Raw genomic sequence first — 21,873 nt, forward strand, 5'->3', positions numbered from 1 at the left:
GTTATACTTTTATATAACAGTTAGACAATAAATTGTAAATAAATTTTATTTAACTATTTTAACATCATACTTTATCTTTCAAAATCAATTGGAAGCCGCATCCCGCATCTTCCGACGACCTTATCAGGGTTCTCTGTCCAGGTTTTGGTTGGACTTGGTTTCGTTTCTCGGTTCGTGATTTCTACTGTAGAATCTAAGGAGCATAAAGATCATCTGTTTTGCGGGCTATGTGGCCTTCTACGTGCCAATCCGTTGAGCGATGTCGGTTATTTTAATTTTTCTACGGATTTTCCCATTCTTCGTTGAGCGACGTTCTCCCTGGTTTCTATTAGACATCGACGTTTTTAGCCTTGCGGCACTGTGCGAGACCAAGTTTTATTTATTTTAACACTCACTACAAACCCGATAAAGTTGTGAATGTCCACGGGCAAATAGCAGTCTATAACAGAAAGTATCTGATCATTAATATTATATCAACAATCATTATCATTAGTTTTTCAATTTTTCTCTCAATTTGACACATACTGTATCTCACTGATAAAACGTGACTTGTAAATAACCACGCTAGATGCATGCAGATTGGTTGATGATGACAGTTTTGTATTTCAGCCTTAGTATTTCTCTGTGATTTTTTCCTAATCCTTTTGTGAACAGCAAACAATCACCATTATACCAGCGAAAGCTACATCTATTAACAAATAGGTTCACACCGCATAAATATCTTCTTCCTTTTTATTCTTAGCGTCATTTTCAATAGAAAACAAAAAATTTGCTTCAAAATTTTTTCTTCCAATAAATCGTCATTACGGTGTACGTTATTGATTTCTAAGACAGTATTAAACTATACACGCAAGCTTTACGAGACCATTACACTTTGTTCGTGTTAAAAAAAACAGTGAATCATCAATAAATGACGACTTAGCCACGCCCCGTGACCAATAAAATCGTTACTGATTAACCGTTGCATTTGAAATGCCTTCAATTGGTCACTGAGAACTTGACTTTCTAATTACGAGCAATGAAACCACTACACCGTATGGAATTGCAATTATTAATGTCGTCACACAAACAAAATAAATATATAATCTATATAATTCAAGTATAATAGAAACAATTCGAATTATCTTTAGTTTACTGACTTGACGTTGTTGTGGGCGAAGCGTTCGCGCAGCCGACGAGCACTGACTGCAAGGATCACTAGTCAGTGGTGCGGCATGTGGATCTGCCCATGCCGCACCACCAGTATTTGGGCAAACGACATAGTCAGGGACTGGAGAAGTCGCTGGAAGCGGGCAGAGTAAGACCTATCGTGGCGATCTCTATGGGTGGCCTATGCATTAAGGGATCTCTATCGGCTAATATGATGACGATGATGCAATTTGTATAAATGTAAACAGGAAAAATTCGAATTATATTCTTCCACTCTCTTATTAATGAATAGTGTAAAGACAATGAGGTGCAAGTGATAACACGAGTAGTTTGTCCGTGTACCGCAGGCAGGCGCTGCTGACGGCGCGGCCCGACGCGCGGGAGGATGATGACGAGAGGCCGCTGGATGTCGGCGGGCCCTCTAGCCCTCCGCCGCCGCCCTCCACGCAGCACACCTCCAGTTGTGAGTATTGCATGAATATCATCACTCAACCTGTAAACACCTACCACTTTTACGTCCGAACGACGGTTACCTGATTTGTTCAAGTAATGAGCTACTTAACTTATGTTAAAATGTGAAGCTCAATGGCTTGTAGTTGTCACGTTCACGCTCCGTATGTGTGCGATACTCATGCTGTGAATATCACACGATGCATTCGTAGATAACGGTATTTTATTACTAAACCGAAAGCTTCCATTAAATCTCATTTGCAAATTCTGCTGAGCAATGAGGCACGCCACATCAAATCCGTAATACCAAATTGTAAACTTGAAGTATCAGGGCGCCGAGCACGCGTAGCCTAAGGCCTTTTTTAAGGTAGCTCGAGGGCTTCCGAGACAGCCTCCGCTCATTGCTAAAGCACGTTACTCCACTGTAAATGACTTCTAGCACACCCTGAAAATGATGTCTTCGCCTCCAGGCTATTTCAATGTTTATTAAATTATATAATTCTATGCTATTTGTAAAAAGTACACAGTTCCGCTATTTCTAACGAGCTTCTGAGTGAAGTTTTAGGCTAAGCGCTTCTTGCACTCTCGCACCCACTAAATCTATAAATGGCAGCAGTGTAAATCAGAGGAAAAACAAAGTTATTTAATTTAAAATGGTTAAGCTCAACACGTCGAAGTTATTTAATTTTTGTGTGAATTCGCAGCGTGGTTCAGTTCGGGAGGCGGCGGGGACTCGGGCGCCGAGGAGGCCGGCTCCGACTCGTCGTGTTCCGGCGGCGCACGCGCGTCTTCCCCGGCCGCCGGGCCGTCGCGGCCATCACCCGCGCCCGACGTGTCGCTAGGGCCGCCAGTGCAGCCACCGCTGCTGCCCTACTTGTACCCGCCGTCGTTATACCCGCCCCCGTTCTTCCCGCCGCACCAGATGCCGCCGGGGCTGCTGTTCAACCTGCACCCGCTGCTGCAGCAGTACTCGTTGCCGCCGCCTCCAGCGCCTCCCGCCCCCGCCCCGGCGCCCTCGCTCAGCAAGACGCACCGGTTCGCACCATATGCGCTGCCCGGGCTGGGCTCCGCGTTCGAGCAAGTAGCGCCACGTGCGCGGAGCCTGAGTTCGTCACCGGCGCGGCCGCGGCCCGGGTCGCCGCTGGCCCGGGCTGCCTCCGCCGACCCCCCGCCCGACGCCCCCACCTCCACCACCACCTCAACGGCCGCTACCCCGCCTGCTTCCGACCTCAAGAGCATCGAGCGCATGGTAAACGGCCTAGACGTCGAGACGCAGGACTGACTCGCGACCTAGCCTGTACATAGTATTTATACTCCCCCCTCCGCTCCGCACCGAAACACCGGAGTGTTGGCGTCGTTTTGTATCGTTCCTATTTTGTTTTTTTTCTGTCGAGTTCTATTCGGGTCGATGTATTGATTGTAAATAGTTAAGCTTTACCCTAGGTAGCGGCGGCACCCACTAGTGCAATCACCGGCAGAGTGCGGATCTATATCAACCACTTTATATTACTAACATTGAACATTTCTAAAATCTCTTTAGCTACATTAGTACACTAAAAATTACTAAATAACACAATATTTACTCTGTACGTGGTGGATATAGAATCGAACAGAACTGTCTAATGCAGCATGGTTGACGCATGACGTCATACATTAAATAAATATTTGAATTTGGAACAATGTTGGTGATCATGTAGATAGGGTGCAGCGGAGAGACCGCTAACGATAGTCCATGTGACGTACACGTAGAATGAATGACACAATAGCTATCACCTTAGGTTCTCCACAATAGCAATAGGAATTATATCTGGCGTGATGGGACTGTTGATCTGACGTCATATTACATTTACTCGATCCTGTATGCATCAGATAAGAGCGTATCTTTGTTGACCAAGAATTATTCGTAGTGATTTCATTCTAAGCTGTTGATTTGTCTGTCAATGCAAATATTCTTACATATAAATTTCCTATACAGCCATTTTAGTTATTACGAATAACAGTAATATAATATGCGCTATAATTAAGAAGTTAAGGGCATTTTAAATTTAAGTATTAAAATTGCTATGACTAACGCAGTTAAGCTGCGTTGGCTTATGGCTGTCAGTTTGACTTAAGTGACATAATGAAGATGACGTCACTACATACCCGTTCCGCCGGAAAAAATATAAATTCATTTCCCACTTACATAGATTAAACAATAATCGCTTTCTTTGTAAATACAATTTGTAAGTTGTAATACGTGTTTACTAATAGACATATTTTGAAAATATGTTTTGTCAATTGTGCTGTGAGGTTAGGGTGCGTTTACTTCATGCATTCGACTATTACTTAACTAATTAATTTGTGTCGAATTTAAAAAAATATATATGACCGGTCAAGATATAAAATTAAAATATGAACTTATCACTTCGAATGCATCAACTAAACGCATCAACAAAAAGTAAAACGATTGATAAAAAAATCTAACTTTAAGTTAAAAGTTTGTAATATATAGTTGATAAATATGTAGTTAAAAATACAAAATATATAATTATAAATGAATATAATTTTCCATGGAATTCATTAAATTTAAGCACATTAAAGTTTAAACTCGGAATAGATTTACTTACAAATGCAGTTCTACAATATTTTCTTTGTAAAGAAATAAAAGCATCTTTTTACAGTTTGAAACTTTTTGGTTTAAAATTGGTTAAGAATTTTTCTAAATGGAAAATCAAAATTGTTGCTTCTTCATTTCAAGGAGAGACTGTAAATTTGACACCTGTAATTGAGAACTATTCATTAAAATATATAGATAAATCTATTGACGAAAAACATAATTGTTTCATTTATTATCTACGTATGCAATAAATATTATAAAGGCTACTGAATGAAAAGAAAAAAGGTTATCGAGGGATGCAGAACGCAATTTCTGCGTTACAAGTAAGTGAACAATAAGAGGATAAATCAAATAAATATACTTAGTGAGTTTAAAGGCTTATATTTTTAAACTTACCGGATTCTTAATTGAATTTTAAAATTTGTTATAACTAACCTAATCTACAAAGGTTGTCTGCAAAAAAAAAACCAATACAATGACAAAAAAATTTTACAAAACGAATCCACACGATAGAATTTTTCTCAAAACTTTACATTGGGTGCCCCGTATAGATTTCCAAAAGCACCGTTTGGAAGAGTTCTGCATTCAGCATCTTCCGAACATCTTAACCAGGTCGTCCGTACTTTGTGGGTACAAGTCCTACGCTGCCTCTCATTGAAATTGTTAGTTAACTTAAATAACAGTTACATTTCATATTACGTCATATCTTTGTTAAGTAAGCGGGTTACTCTTTTATTGTCCACAATAATCAATCTCATAAAAATTACCAATACAAAACCACGCGGGGGCTAAAGATCTTTATGAAGTTTTTAATTAACATATCAAAGAGTATAATTGGATGGAAATTCGTGATTTTATCATCATTCATCAATTAAACCATTGATGGACATGGGCATACCCTCTACATTTATAATAAGACCACAAAAGAGCGGTCTGCATCAAGCATCTTCCAACAACCATAACAAGAACGTCTGTCCACCTTGTGAATGGACGTCTTATGTTCTTCCCGGTATGTGGTCTCCTTCAGAACCTTAAGGCTCCAGTAGCCGTCCGAACTGCACCGTATGCGGTCTTCCCACTGCCAATTAGACTTACCAAATTGATACGCCGGCTACTTTCCATACATGATTCGATCTCTTAGAAAAATCCTAATAATAGCCTTTTGCATATTTCGATGAGCCACTGTGTGCCAATGTGTGTTGTTAAAGAGGCTCGAAATGAGAGACCACATTTTTGTGTCTTAGGTAATCATTGATAACACATATTGGTCGTAAACCTTCGTTTTAGGCACTGAGTAATATTATTCGATTGACATTTTTCTCAAAGTAAAGAAGAAAGAATTTACCTAGTTTAACATATAAAAATATTTCAAAATATTATCACTCACAAGTAAAGCAATATATAAAAATATTCTTGTTGTTCACACATGTATATGGTCAAATAGAATTTTAAACCATCTCAAGAAGTGTAATATTGTTGTTACAAACTGTAAAATACACGACGTCCACAATCTAACCTCTTTAATCAAATCCGTGACGAGAGTAAAGATCATAAAAGCTCATTTTTTCCAACAATCGCCGTATATAACGAGGCTCATGATGTTCAAAACTGTAATTGGAGGCGCTCCCAACGCTGCGGCCGTGCCCGCGAGATGCGATCGTGTCGCGCGCCCGCGAGGTGTCACGTACGTAATTGCGTCCGCTATCAGATCTCCAGCGCGCTGTTCGCCCACTTAGCGTATTTGTATGCTAAGCTAGTTCCCGCCGAGACTGGCCAAGTGATAACTTTGAATAAGGTGCAGTGCGAAACCGCGCAGATGTACGATAAAAGTCGAGCGTCGTCCGGAGCTAGACCCTACAATGATAAGCCCCGAACATTTGGAACCCGGTTCATTCATACGCGACGAGTTTCGGGCGTGTAATGAGCTTATATCGATCTTTATCGGCCGTACACGCACTGTCGTTATCAAACCCGGTTACGATTTTGAGATAACAGTCAAATGAATATCCATGCTCCGAAGACTTCAAAGCGAGCGTCGGGAATGTAGTTAAGAGACTTTAAAGCTTTGACAGACGAAAGTCATAATTAAAACTAATCTCTTCGTTAATCTCCGGGTTGGACCTTATCGTGGCTACTGTTATTCGGTTTACGCTTCTCACGATATCCAGTTCACACAAAATTCTTTATTTTATTACGCCACTATTTCGAATCTCTGGTTCCTTAAAATCATAGAGACACAATCTAGTTAAATGTGCACCATTACGAATGGTAGAAACCTAGGATTGTCGTGATTAACTCACAAAAGTTATTGCATAATAGAAGTAATCAATAAGTTCAACAGATTTCAGAGTAATGACTTTATTTACTTATTGAATGTCTTAATAATGATAATACAAGGATTACTTGCAAAAATAAGTTTTTTTTATTATTTTCTCCGCCATGAGACTTTAGTGATATTATAATTATTTTTTAATTGTAATGCGTGACATGACACATGATATTTTCTATTCAATTCATATCAAATGTTTGACAGATATCGGTATTCTACATAAGTTTGTGTTTTGAATGTGAAAAAAACTCTGTCGTTTTGACAATTTTCTTTCGCAGTTTTGTCATATTTTCTCTTCTTAAGAACCTTCTATGAGCTGTAACGAAAATATGAAAAAAATTAGGTTAAATAAACGGTTGAGCCCATTGTGGACTTTAACACTTCAGAACTTTTTTGGCCATAAATTTTATTAGACGCTTATATTTACGATAAGAATAAACATTTATTTATTTGAAAGTAGCTCACTCGACAGAGGTATCCTGATTTAGCTATGAATTATCAACTTCAAATGTAAAAGAATAAAGAAGTTAATGGCACAAAAATTCAACGACTGCCCGTGTGATTTATTTATGGGAAATACTAGCCGCAACCGAAATTGTTTCCTTTTTCCATAAAAGCGTGGTCTCTTTCTCATCATCTCATCTCATTGAAAACCTCATGGTCGCTTAATCAGCGGAAGAGGGCTTGGCTCGGGATTTATCTACGTGATCGAATCAAGAATAAGGTTATTCACAGACGAACGAAAGCAATCGGCATAACCCAACGAATTGGCAAGTTGAAGTAGCGGGGAGCAGGCCACACAGAGCGCAGAACATAAGGTTTCTAGTGCCTTCAGGTTCTGCAGTAGATGCCACGACGAGTAACTGGAGCGAACGAAGTAGGTGCACCCACAAGGTGGACAGAAAACCTTATTAAAGTTGTAGAGAAACGTTAGATACAGGCCGCTTCTAACCCGTTCTTTTGTAAATCTACGAGGTAAGCTTATGTCCCGCAGTGAACGTCTTACCACTGAACCGCTGACGAAAAACCTTCTATAAAATGAATACCTTCCTTATAGAAACTGATCAAAAAATGAAAGAGAGCAGATCGTTCGCAGTATTTGTTTGAAATTCGATTGATATTAAATGAATCTCTTTAAATTAAAAAATAAAAGTACATTTGTACGTAGTACGTAGATGAAAACGACAAATCTCTACATTCACAGAGCCGGCGCGCGTTTCGCGAGAACTGTATGACGCACGTCCGAGCGACAAATTTGCGTCACAACGAGCGACTCTACGTTGCGCAATCGCAACGATTATCGCCCGCACGTCTGGCGCGGCACTCGGCGATTCCTGGGAGAGAATTATCACGATCTAGAGACAAGTTGAAAGGAGTTAAATACGTTGAGAAGCAGGATAAGTTTCGTGATTTAGCTATAATTCTCACTGGCAGCAATCATTTGGATAAACAAGTACAAAGAATGTCTTTTCAAGCCAATGAATATCGAATGATTATTTTTTTCCAAAGTGTATTGTCACTGAAGTAACCGATTATGTAAATAAAAATTTACTTAAGAAAAATATCTCCGTAGCATAATAAGATCCCTGCCTCTTTGGAGCAGTATATCGAGGCCATGATAAAAAATATTACGAATTATTAATATTAGGAACCAACGTCTTGTCTATTTGGAAATATAGTTATGGAAACAAGAATCAGTCCACGAAATTCGTCAAAATGAGATGCACTCATAAAGAACCCGATACGAACTTACAAATTTTACCTAAAAATAAGCAACATCTGATAACTATAAACGGTATGATATTCACGGTTTACCAACCAGGTGATATCCGTCTAGATATTTAAGCAAAGATCCATGTCACTTGATGATATACTGATGTTGAATACTTTAATATTGAATGAAAGTATACTTGATAATACTCTATATTTAAGTATACTGTTTATTTAAATCATAGCATAACGTGAACTACAGTGTGCAACTTTAAATAAACATTTCGAACGTTTCACAAACTTTTTAAAAATAGACGCGCGACTTTAATAAGATTTCCTAACTTATTTGCATAACTACTTCCAACAATAATGCCAAACAGTATGGATTACTGTGTTCTAGATCGAGTACACATTGAGAAGTAAAATTATTAATTTACAGTACAGAAACTTCAAGTAGAAAAGATATAGATAAAATAAAAACAATTGCATGAGAGATTTATACATTATTGTTTATACAACACTTATACTGCCAGAGAACCGCCTATGCATCGCCATGGTTGAACATATAACCAAGAAGGGTCTGAAAATTGCTGAATTAAAAAAGAGTTCGAGACGCCTCCCTATGACATGATCTCTCATAAGAAAAAATATGGTGATGAAGGGTACAATTCCTGGAATGAAGGAACTATACCCAGGGAGGAAGTAAAGTCATGTACTCGTATAACAAGTAGAACCCTTCTCGTGTCTCTAAATAAGAAATAAAGATAAAACTTTGAATAGCACAAGAACGTAAATTTTCGGCATTCCAAGAATAAACATGCGGATACCGAATCTACTTTTGCTACTAGACTTACGCTGTGGCCAATCTGGCATTTGCAGATTCCGCAGGTTTGAGGAGACATGGTGCAGAGGGTGTTTAGCTCATGACCTATTTTTACAAATACCAAAGATCGATGTCTCCCAGATTTAGTTTGGGAGACATACCTACTGCTACTTCATCGGATTAAAAAAATTGCTGGGATCTTAGATCGCTTCGACGGACATTTCCGGACTTCGTTTGAGGCTCTCGATCATAATATCCATTAAGCATTCCAACACAAGGCCGCCCGAGAAAGCCATCGAGTGTTTAGGGTTGACAAACCACATTGCATGGTTTACGGAGGCCTGCTTGCAATGCATTTGCGTTTATTTTCACTGATGAGGCTCCTCACCCTTATTTTTCTTCTTTTCAGTCGATAAACGCCCACTGCATGGCTAAGGGTACCCCAAAGCTAGCCAAGATGTCCGGTTTTACGCTGCGCACATCAAGTTACTTGTTGCGACCTAAACTATGGGCTACCTAGGTTACCTCCTCTAAATAATCCTGCCAAGGCTGCCTAAGTCTGATTTAGAAATTATGATGTTCCAGACTGATGTCCGGCCTTGATAGGTTTAAATACTTTAGCACATTACAAATATTTTGAGATATTTACGAAATTTGACAGTTCTCTTCGCGTTTTACTACACAGCTTTTCATTGAAAACTTAAATAAACAGTTTTATAAAAAATCATCAAAGATAGTTTCAATTTCAAACTAGAATTAAACTATTTTCGTTTAATGAATGCCTTAATTTGAAATATAAGGATATTATAAACAAAACGTTATATTCTACGCTCTCTATTTTTACAAAATTAAAAAGTCAACTTGAATGGTAGCCGAGGTGTTCGTTACGGATTTGGCGTGAAGTAGTATTTCAAGAATTTGGAATCCGTGTGAGAATAAAAATGGAAAAAGCCACCCGACACGCCATAGACGACGTGGCCCATTATAATTAAATGTTAAGATCAGCTCCGATACTTTTATCTCTGTCTAACTAATGCTCTGCATTATCCTCGTCCTTTTCTCACTGAAGGTGCCGCATAGCCACAAATCACTTGAGACAACGAAAAGACAAATACTCGGTAGCTGGACCTTAGTAAGTGAACTTTTGTTACTTAACTGGGAATAAAGACGTAATTATAAAGTACTTATAAGGTAAATAGCCCTTCTTATACATGATCTATGCACCTTCTTATACATCTATGATGCAGACATCATAAATTAAAAAGATCTCTTGTATGTGTACTGGGCTTAAATACTCTTTCTCAAGTGTGGCAGTGGAGTAGGCTCTACAGGTTTTTGTATAGGAGCGAAGAAACTTAACTTTTCTGCTTAGTTTACTTTTTGTTACTTGTGTTTGCAGACAACATTTTTTCAGCCATGTTATCAATTGTAAATTTCAAAGATGCCTTTCGGAAATCAAGATTCTCCGAAGGTTCGATATTGACAGCGCAAGCATTGAGATGACTTTTGAACCACTTTTCAGCTGATCGCTATATTATCACTTCTTCTATGCCAAAGAGGTTTTTCAAAATAACAGGCAGTTTATGGAGAATTACAGACCTCTACGCCATCTTCAATAAGGATACTTAAGATCAAACTGAATTTGCCTACGAGTCGATCTTCTACAAATCATTATTATCATCTTTAAATCAGCTGATTGACGCCCACTTCGAAACTTAGGCTTCCCCTAGAAATCGTCACAATGACCGGTCTTGTGCTGACCGTATCCTCGCATCCTCGTTGGTTCACCTAGTCATCTGCGACCTTTAACACCTTGCCGCGCTGATATTACACTGGCCGCTACCGTAGTCAAGAACATCAGGGCTGCCTGAAATAAAGACGAAATTGTATTGCAGTTCATATTTCATGGTATATCATAATTGCCAATCTAGGCAGGCGGTATGACGATCGTAATGTATTGTTATCTTCTGGAAACTGATTCCTCTGTCGCCTCGTACTACACATATGGGAAGAAATGGAGTGGACCTATTTTATGCCGGACTCGAACAACCAATTCGATTCTACAAATGCTATTGAAAAACCACCCTATTTTATTTTTAATGCTAAGTCTAAGCACTTTGAGAATATAAAATATGACAGAACAATATGATTAATCTTTATGCAATTTTATAGCAAAGACGTTAAAGTAAACTTTAAATAAAGATACTGAGATATCTACAAGGCCAGCCTGATCTTAGTTGGCCACCGGTGAGAGCAACTAGAGAATCTAATCAAAAGTAATATGCTCATTAGTTAAAGCTAAATTCAATAGAAAGGTGACGCCATCGGCGTATTATCTGACACCAATCGGTGTACTGATTTTTTTTATTTGTTGAATCTTTCCATAGACATGAGCGTCCGTTCCTTTGGTTTTAAAATTTCATTTAATATTTTCGTGTTTTTTATTGCACACGTTTCTGCATGTGTTTTTTTCATCTTAGGTGCTCTAGTCTCTTAAACTATTTCCTAACTTAAATCAAAACTATTTAAGTGTAAATTGAAGTAAACTATTTCTTTTTAAAATATTGATATATTGTAAGTTTTTCACAAGGCCCTACCAATGAGCAGTTTTTAACAATACAGTTCATGTGACTACTTCCTCTTCTACTCTATAAAGCCACCCACCATCCATCATAATTATTAAAATTTAACTGTCGGACATTCACTGTTGGATATAGACTTTTCTCAAAGAATTCTAACGGTTGGAAACGACCTGCTTGTACCTCTGCCGATGACCTTTACAAGGTTGTCTGACAACGTCTACTTTTAAAACTAATGTAATTATTGGTAATTACTGACAAATGAAATCGTGCCATTATGCAAGTTTAAATTTAAAACCAACATTGCATTGTTATGAGCTAGCTACTTGCATAGTACCTATTAAATATTTATGCCCAATAATACCATAATAACCTACAATGTATAACGTACATTTCTAAGTCAATAACTCTAGATACAAAAAATTTTAATATTGCCCAGATAACACTTAAACAGTGTGTTGTGCTAATGTTTTTTTACACAAGCTTTAATAATAATATATAGCATTTCAACTACAATACGACACTACTAAACGATTTCAGGTTGCTGCTTCTAATCTTCTCCCATCTTCAGTTCAGCTTTATGATATATACCGAGACTATGTTGTTCTTGGACTAGACATTTTACTACAACAATACAAACCATGACAGCTCTTTTGAAATTTTTCAGAATACCAAAAGTTCAACCAAGTATTAACTTATATATTATCCAATAAGCCTCTTAACGATGTAGGCACAATTGTATTCTGTAAAAACATTGCGGGAAACATTGACAAGAACCTTTTCGAGGTTTATTTTCTTCAGCGATTCCTAACGCAGCCATAGCTTTATTTGTGTCTGAAAACCCCACTATCTATTATCTTTAGTAACAAATGAAAGTCGCATGAGACAATGACCATATCCTTATAAGATAATCCAACAGATCAGCATTGTACATATCCAAATACATAGTTGTTCGTTTGACCGAATGAACTGCGTTGGCCTAATGGTAGATTACACGAATTTCTTTCCAAAATAACGGGCAAACCACTGTTCTTGCACCACTATGCTGTTACTATTTAGTTTGCAAAAAAAAATTGTTGCAATTTAAGCTATTACTCTCAAGAATTGTTCTCTAATCTATGATCAAAGAACGAGGCAATCATCTTCCCTGCGCTTCTTCCTTACTTCCAATTTTGAAACTATCAACGATGACGCAAAAATGTATTTTTATGTCACTGCTAATCTTTAAAAGTATTAGCTGAATAAATAATGTACTTGGAAAGATTAGTGAAAAAGGCTTCTTCCGAATTTTATTATTAATAATTGATCAGTTCTAAAAACTTTCAGTTGCACCAAAGTTTGCATGCATTATTATTATTATATATCTATACCTGTTACAGAAACGATTGATTCACAAGAAAACCACAAGGTTAAATTAAAATTAATATAAATAAAATAAAAAAGAATCTATTAATGATAGATGAGCAGGAAAAACTTATCATCTTCACGCTCTTTAAGTAGAAAAACGTAATTGTAATTGTACAAAAATTAATAAGAATTGTTATTAACATTTACAAAGCGCATGTTACAATGTAACTCTACCTTAGCAAATTTCACGCATCCTTGCCAGTCTTGATAAAGCCATGTCTTACATGGGCAGAATCCGTAATAAGCCATCTGCGTAATTAATTAATACTAGCAGGTAATTAGTTTCGCCACCGGTCCTAGGAATCTAGGCTTCATGTAATTTTCTGCTTAATAAGGAAAAGATTGCTTGAAGGCCGTCAGCAAATGGTCCGAGACGATTGTTGAAAACAGTGAATAATCTATACGCCATAAGTACATTCTTTACAACTTATAAGGTTTCGTTTACACTGAAGCATTTCAAACATAACATCGAATATAAGATATACCATCAATTACTGTCGTACGTGTGGACTTACTTTGCAAAACAATAATTTATGAGCAATAAAAGTGTGCGTGCCTTCAGGCATTAACTTCGTCCTTTACAATATTTTTTAAAATAAGCTAATAAATTCTAATTTATGTAGACTACATTGCCATTGGCTTCTACACATTAACTAGCTTCAAACTAAGAATATACGGTAGGTACGAAGACAAGCGATTAAGTTAGTCGATGATCTCAGTATGAAGAATTTACATTTATCGTTATTATTGCAAAGGGCAAATAAGAAATATTTACCTGCTCCAAATTTTCAGACTAAATATGACGCGAGTGCCATCAAAAGAAGAATTAATATGCTGCAACAAGGTTACTTGCACGATTCTTGAAGTTGTTGGCTCGTGTTTCTATTAGGAGTAAACAGTCAAATTATGTTAGACCAACTTAAAGAAAGAGTTTAACAACTCAGTTGGGCAGCAGTCGGGAAACTACGCCACGTCAAATATCCCATTGTGCCTTAAGACGAGAGATGAGTTATGGCTCTGTAGCGTAAGTTCTCACTCTGGGTCTAATTGAAAACCTCATATTCAATCAACAAGCCATGGAGAGGTCTATGTTTGGGATTTTTCTAGACAGGGATGAGAAGAACTGTGGACTAACGAATATAAGCGACATAGCTGAAGGCAAGTTGAAGTGTATTACCACATAGCGTGCAGAAATAATGCCCGCTGAGGCATTAAGGTTCTGGAGCGGAGAACACACCATCGAGCGTAGAACTTCCAGCAACAAGATGGACAGACGGCCTTGTTAAGGTTGTCTATCAATCCTATTGGAAATCGACTTGGATGGCCTATATGCAAAAGTAAATGCCCTACTTCTGAAATTATAATGGTGATGAACTAGGTCCGTAAGTTATAAGGCTGTATCAATTTAAATAGTAGAATCATAGTCAAAGGCTGGAGTATTCATTAAAAATGTAATTTATATTTTGGTTATGCATCAGAATATTAAACAATAGTATATACAAATGCAATAGTTTTTCGTTTTTAAGGATCAATTCAAAATTAAAACAAACCTGTTTAGATAATACCTAACATTGAAAGCCAATTTGTAAAATTTAAAACGTTATTGCGGGAATATATTTATTACGCCTACTACTTATGTCTCCAATATCTACATTCACACTGAGGTCCTCCGTAAAATATATCAATAATTTATATATTATCAATAATATTTTAAGTTATAGAACCTTTTCCGAGACTAAAACTGATTTGTATGATAAGGCGCAATAGAACTTTAACGAATGTCCATTTGAGTAGATCGCGCAATATCGCTGTCGAGTATTTGTAATTTTCGGGAATATATATTGGGGAAACCCCACGCATACGTTACTCCGTGTCACCCCAGCACCGTAGGTTTCTTGCGGTCAGGGGTAATGACACGTAAAATTAAAGATTGGTCGCAGGCGCGGACTGGCACTCACGAGTAGTACGCATTAACATAAGTTACCATTCACTCATTTTATAACTTGGTACTATTTTGTTATTTATCGAAAATATAGAATGTAAATGGTTATGTACATATATCAATGGACGTTAAAAAAGGTACTGAATTAAGGTTAAAAGACTGCAGTTAAATGAGCAAACCTACTCGAACAAGACTTGGCGGTGTTTTTTATCGGTAATAATTGATTTTAATTAAATTTCACACACGCAAATTGCCACGTTGAATATGAATCTGATATAAGAAATTAATTTTCTTTTACATACTGCGTACTTATAAAGTAGAGGCTATTTTTTATAAATGCTAATGGCGTAAAACGGATTATGTGTTTAGTCAAAGTACATAAAAAAAAACATGACGTTGTAGACTGTTTTAATAAAGTTACTAAGGCACTGGGACTTGTCTTTACCTTTCATTGTAATAATTGCAGTCACGATACAAGGTAACAAATTGCATCCGCGACTTTTTTTTTCAACACTGTCCCATACCAATTGTTCTTGCGAAGGAATCCGATGTCACAACGCATACGAATCCGTTTTACTTGGAAACTAATCGCCCAGTAATTTTGTGAGACATCCTGTCCGTCCGTTTGTCGAAATACAATAGGTGCTATGCATTATGCATTTCGCCCGTGTTTGGGAATATTTGACACGCAATTAGATTTAAACTTAAAGTGTGCAAAAGCGTGTGCAGTATAATGTATTGTTTTGGATAAACATCGACATCGAATGTCCAAATGTTCACGTTCTCAAAAGATAAATTTAGTTCAACGTTAGTAAAGTGAGACGTTAAACATAAATCAATGACACACTACGTACTTTTAAAGTAGAGACACGAATTTTGATATGCCAGTGGAATAAGTGTGTGACTGTGTGTGACACATATTCAAAATGAAGTTGCTTATTCTGTAGAAAACATGGTGCAGGTATTAAGGTTTAGAAGAATCGCAGTTTTGCAGAAAGTGTAACCTCAACTGCGCACGAACACGTACGCAGTTATTAACAGATCGTCGTGACGGGTGGGCCGGTCTATTTCCGACAGTTCCCGAGAAGCGGCGAGCCACCGCACCGCGCCAGATAAACCGCCGCGATACTTAAAATTAATGACTCCCGAGGCCCCGCGCGTCTCGTCGATCTCGTTAATACCCGACGAGATTTATCTTATCTTCGAGTTTAAAAAGTCAATCCGTCCGAACGCGATCCCGCCCAGCGGTGGAGTGAATCGATCGAGGGGCGACGTCGGTGTCTCTTGAAAAACAGAAAGTAATTCTTACTCCGATCAATCACCCGAAAAAACGGGCCTTGTTCGGCGGATAATTCGCTAGAATTCCAGCGGAGATTTAGTATCGGGCCGCGTGCTAAACCAGCGCCGATATAATGAGCGGCGGCGGGCTCATTGTCTGTGACGAAAAAAGACGAGACAAATAACCAAATGAGAATGGAAAAACGGCAAAAACGGCGAAATAAAGGAAGCTTCAATTGGACAAAGGCGCCGATGGAGGATAATTCGTCGGGGATATGCACCAATTGTCACAGTACCATGCAGTTTTTTATCGGAGTTGATAGCTGGTGCGAGGCGACGACGCGATGCGATTATCGCTCTGTGCAGGACACCTACGAACGCGTAATAGCTTTAATGATACGCCATAACTACGTAATGACAAATAACATGTTTAGCTTCGTTAAATAAACAATTTATATTCATGAGAATAATAAATATAGTAATTTTTTTCTTAATACAACACTACTATATACGCAACCTGTCTCGTAGAGTGAATTATATTAAAATAACATTTTAGACTGATGTACAGCAAAAAAAAGGAAATTTAAATGGTCATGATATTAAAGAAACTTAAAAAAAAATCGAATTGTCGACATCATCATTTCAGTCTCAAGACATCCACTACAAGATATAGATCTTTACTATTGATTTCTAATAGGGCCCCTTGGAAGCTGATACCGCCCTGCGTCTTCTGACAACTTTAACAAAATCATCTATATACTTCGTGGATGTATATCCTGGTCTACGCATGCTGATCAGTCGCCACTCCCGAGCCTTAAAGCCCCTACTGCCATCTATTCTACACGGTATGTGACCTGCCACACCTACTTGCAATCCGCTGGACTATATTGGTTACTTCCATACGTTCACGAATCTCCTCATTCAGGATTCGATGTCGTAGAGGACAATTTTTTTCAGTTTTTTTTTCGTTTTGATAAATAGATCGTGTGAATACTGTTGGAGGCACTGGTAAGACAAATGTATACTTATTTAACAGGTATTTCAATTCAGGAATGAAAAGAGCTTCTTTATGGCATTCTTAGTGCCTACAGAATTTAAAAAAAAAATCATTTATGACGAACTTATGTTTTACAAGTGTAGACTCCATTGGGGATGACTGGTTATTTATTGTAACTATGTTTTGACTTCTTTAGATAAATTACGTGAATATGTAATACCATATGTTTTGGTATTCTCTACTCTATGGAATTACATGTTTTTGTATTAGATAAAAATCTGTATAAAAGCTGGACGTAAGCGAATTCAGAGCCATATGCAAGGTCCGACAAAATATACGACAATGCTATCGGACAAATCCAATCTTCTTGTTTGTAACGCCCTATTGCCTTCGGTCTCGTCCCAAGTCGTTTACGCGAAGCCAAATATCGCCCGTGTCCAATCGTCACATTGATACTAAAGCCCAATGTTTATTATTCGACACCAGTCTTCAATGCAATAAATGTCCAAATATTTGTCGCGGCAAATTCTGGCAAATTCAAATAAAACCGTGACTAAAGACCCAAACCGAATCCCCATGGAGAGGCCGAGGTTCCATTTACGTTTATATTTCCTAAAATATACCTTATTTTTCCGAAACAAAGATAATTTTTCTTTAAATAACATAAGTGAATTGTTTATTTCGCTGCCGTTTTATCGAAACTTCAAATAACATACCAAATTCGACAGAAATAAGATGTATTTTTGTCTACATTGTTTGTTAGGAATTGTTTATTTTTGCAATAGCAAAATGAGCTATATTTGTTTGTGTATAGAGTACACTGTCGGTTGTTTGTAAAAAGCTAGTGATAAAACGGACATGTCCTTATTGTCAGAATTCGCCATAGCTAATATTTCGCGGTGATATTGGCTAGCTGATGCCGGATAAGATTTATTTGACCGCCGATCCCGTCATGCCGCTTTACGTATCAAAATTAAATATCTGGGGTAGGAAAGGGAAACTTTATACGAAATTAAATCCCTTTGTCCACATACATTTAGTATTTACATTTACCACGTAAAAATAATTTCTTTGCGCATTTAGAGTCTAAAGTGTGTAGCGTAATTCATAACCGCTTCCTCAACTGTCTTATTTATTACTTATGGCTCATCTGTTTTTTTAACTATTTTAGAAATTTAACATTGTAAACATTCATGATATTGTGAATGTAAAAGTGGTCAAAGATACACAATAGAAGCGAACGTTTATTAAAATACTAAATACCTAGAGACGAAAGGCTTTTATTAGTGAACGAACGAAACACTCTTTCATTTGGCTAGAAGTCCATGTAGTTCTTTTTATATGCGTCTTTATTTTCATATTTGAGCTGCAAGTGCTTGGGTCCTGAAGTTTTTAAAAATAGAGAAGTTAGCGCGGACGTTGAACGAACAACTGTTTTTCGTCACGGCGTCAAATATGAACGAACGGGTGTGCCGCAAGGCGCGGCGCAGGCAATGCGAATCGACGCGCGTGGCCGCCGCTCCACCCAGCATCCAAGGCCTTGGTCTCCTCTCAAAAAAGCAGACTAAAGTTAATTATACTATAATTATATACAGAATATTGTTCGAACTAGAAATGAGAAGATCCTCATAAAATAGATTTTAGATTTTTTTATTATTTTCTAGCTGTAATAGAAAAATAGACTAGATAGTTTACTATATCCCCAATTTACATTATTTTTTCCTCATATCAGCCGATAGACGCCTGTTGTAAGGCTCGCGTTGCCCGCATCCAGCGAATTCTAGCGACCATTACTATGTCGTCAGGTTTCCTAGTGAGAGGCTTTTACCAACTCCGCGTCTACCGGCACGTGGTCACCAACGAGCAATGTCCTCTGTCCACTGCGACTTCGGACGAGAATTCTTCGAGTTATTTCGATGACCTTGATCGAGCATAGCTATATCCATTGCTCTCTGACTGATTGAGCCTTCTTCTAAGAGCCACCGTTAGCTACCACGTCTCGGAAAAGTAAGTCATCACCGCCAACACACTTTTCAAATACCTTCTCTTCAGGCTTTTTTATTACTTACTCAAATATTTCTGTGCTTTGCGAATGCTCAGTGAGTTCCTTTCTCGAAGTACCAATTTACGGTCTTTACTATTAGGAATATTTTAAGTAACTGAAAAGATAGTCTTTGCCTGATACTAAGGGATGACATCTGGTTAACACCTGTTCCATTGCTCTACCATAAAGAATCTAGAGTTCTAGAGTAACTAGAGTTACTGACGTAATTCGAAGATTTGCTGGACGGAACTGACAGCAGTTGGGGGCGAAACTTGGTGAACACGAGCCAGTATACGCCCCGTAAGTAGACCTAAGTGGACCGACGATATACATACTTATGGTCGCGGGAAGTCACTTGATGCAAGCAGCACCAGTCAGGTCATCTATGAGGGAGGCATACGTCTTACACTGGGCGTCTATCGTCTGATATAATGATGCGCGAACTCTGTAGGTAATATATTGTAAAATGTGCAAAGGTTCTTGCGCCGAAAATAAATAAAAACTACTGTATTTCATCAGTTGATGGGGATCAACACAAATAACCTGATTTTCTTATCACCTTGTTTATATATACACACATTTATAAGAACTTAGAGTATGTTCGACGATTATCAAACGGTTTTTTAGATCCTAATGATATAATAGGATTCTCATTTGATACTCGTGCTACATTAATGAGGTGTTTTACGAGGGCCTTTGAAGTAGAAAATTACGTGATAATAAGGGGATAATATAATTTTATATATTGAACATGCAAAGGACAACAAAAATAAAAGACAAAGAATAAGGAATTTATGAGAGTAATGCAAAAAAAAGGGTTAGATTGTATCATTATAGAAATAATCTTACTTATAAGATCAAATAAAAATACAACGTAAATAATAAGATACAAATTTGAAACTGTGAATTTACAAAAAGAGAAACACGGAATAAGTGAATTCGACAAAAATATTTAACAAGTAATACTGTATTTGTTATTAACTAATGCTACCATCGTTAGAAGACACAAGTTACCTCTGATGTGGAACAAGCCGTTCACCAAACCGATATGCGGAATGGCATGTGTCACATTTCTTTTAGATTTTCAGTTTTGGATCATCCAGTTTACTTAAGGTAAAATATCTTAGAAATAGACATCATAAAATTAGTAACTATTTTGTGGAAAACTGTATTACAAATATAGAGCACGGTATTACAATACAATCCCCTGTAATTTATCTGAATTATTATGTAAGAAATATAAGAAGTTAATGCAAAAACTTATTAAAAAATCCTATTGCATCGTGAAAGATTGTTAAGTGATTATAACGCTTTATAATAAATATTGTGAAGATGACGACAAAAACCTCTCTCTACTGCTATATCACATCAAAACATTTAAGTTTGTTGTGAGCTTTTCTCAGATCAGGAACGTTTGAAACCCTCGTAGTTTCGAGTTGAAAGATGTAATTATACGAAAGCTCAATCAAATTCTAGTTTCCGTATAATTAGGCACTGCATTCTTTTCATAGGTGGTTGCTGTAAATGATCGACTTGGAGTTTAACATCTAGACGTAGAAGACCTTCAAAATTTTAATACTGTTAAAGATGGTAAATTCAAATACTTTCTTCCTTCTTGCGGACCTTCTCAACAAACTACACCGCCTTCTGAATAACTGCATTCGATGCATTTTCAATCTCCACAAATTCTACCACATCCTACCGTTCTCAGCTAAAATAGCTGTTTATCCGACAGCGCTGTTCTTTTTTGCACTAAGTACACTTTTCTCTTTGCTATTTTCATCCACTTCATCTACCTACTTAACAACTCAATTCCAGTTCATAACCAATACACACCAAAAAACACTTCGCTCCTAAGGAAATCGTCTACTTAGACCCCCCCCCCCCATAGTACCGACTTTACTCAATTCTTCTTTGCAATACAAGCAATTCTTCTTCGGAACGCGATCCCCCTCGACATCAGAGAGGTTGAGGAATCGTTGGTCATTCAAAGCGTAGGTGTTAGAGCTGTCGCTTGACAAGCTGTCGAAATCAACACGAAGGCTGGATCTTATTACTCGTATTTATTATATTTATATAAAATGTATATATAGATATTATTTATTATTATATATATTTTGTGGTGTATTATTTGGTTGCTATTAGGATATTTTTATAAGGTTTTTTAAGTGATTCTCTTCCTTTTCAATTTGATTTTAGTTTTTCTATTTTTTACATTTTAAACTATTTTCACCTACCATAATAATATATCTCTGCACCGCCCAAACGGTTAACTGACAAAGAATGCCTTCGGTATTAAGTTCACTATTATACAAAAACGTATAAAAAGTTTTTAAATAAATAAATTGCCAAGATTTGACTAGTAAGCCCGTTCAAATAAGCATCTTGTGTAAATGCCTTATAAAAGTATAATGTTGAGTAGTGCTTTATACACTCTAAACTACTTCTTTAGCTTCAGATTACAAGACTTTAAAACTTTATGTCTATTCTAAAGGAATAATGGTGTTAGCAGAGCGTATTCCTAAATTGTACAGTTGGGAGAGCTGCACCTAGTACTAGGTACCCT

The 21,873-nt window shown here is 37.3% G+C and overlaps 1 protein-coding gene across 6 annotated transcripts in view; it reads left to right on the forward strand.

Moving 5' to 3' along the window:
• LOC137924038 (optomotor-blind protein-like) overlaps window positions 1–4,178 on the forward strand; it is a 135,826-nt gene extending 131,648 nt beyond the window's left edge. For 5 of the 6 annotated variants that reach the window (XM_068767340.1, XM_068767342.1, XM_068767344.1 and 2 more), the window contains 2 exons: window positions 1,479–1,612; window positions 2,304–4,178. In XM_068767340.1, the coding sequence (XP_068623441.1) occupies window positions 1,479–1,612; window positions 2,304–2,881 (712 nt within the window). In that variant the 3' untranslated portion in view covers window positions 2,882–4,178. The remainder of the gene's footprint in view (window positions 1–1,478; window positions 1,613–2,303) is intronic. The other variant, XM_068767343.1, reaches the window with a different exon arrangement.
• The last annotated feature ends 17,695 nt before the right edge of the window (window positions 4,179–21,873 follow it).

The sequence above is a fragment of the Battus philenor genome, unplaced genomic scaffold (assembly GCF_028537555.1).
Source record: "Battus philenor isolate CCGP_79_NKW_IND1 unplaced genomic scaffold, ilBatPhil1.0.hap1 SCAF_23, whole genome shotgun sequence".
Classification (NCBI taxonomy): Eukaryota; Metazoa; Arthropoda; class Insecta; order Lepidoptera; family Papilionidae; genus Battus; species Battus philenor.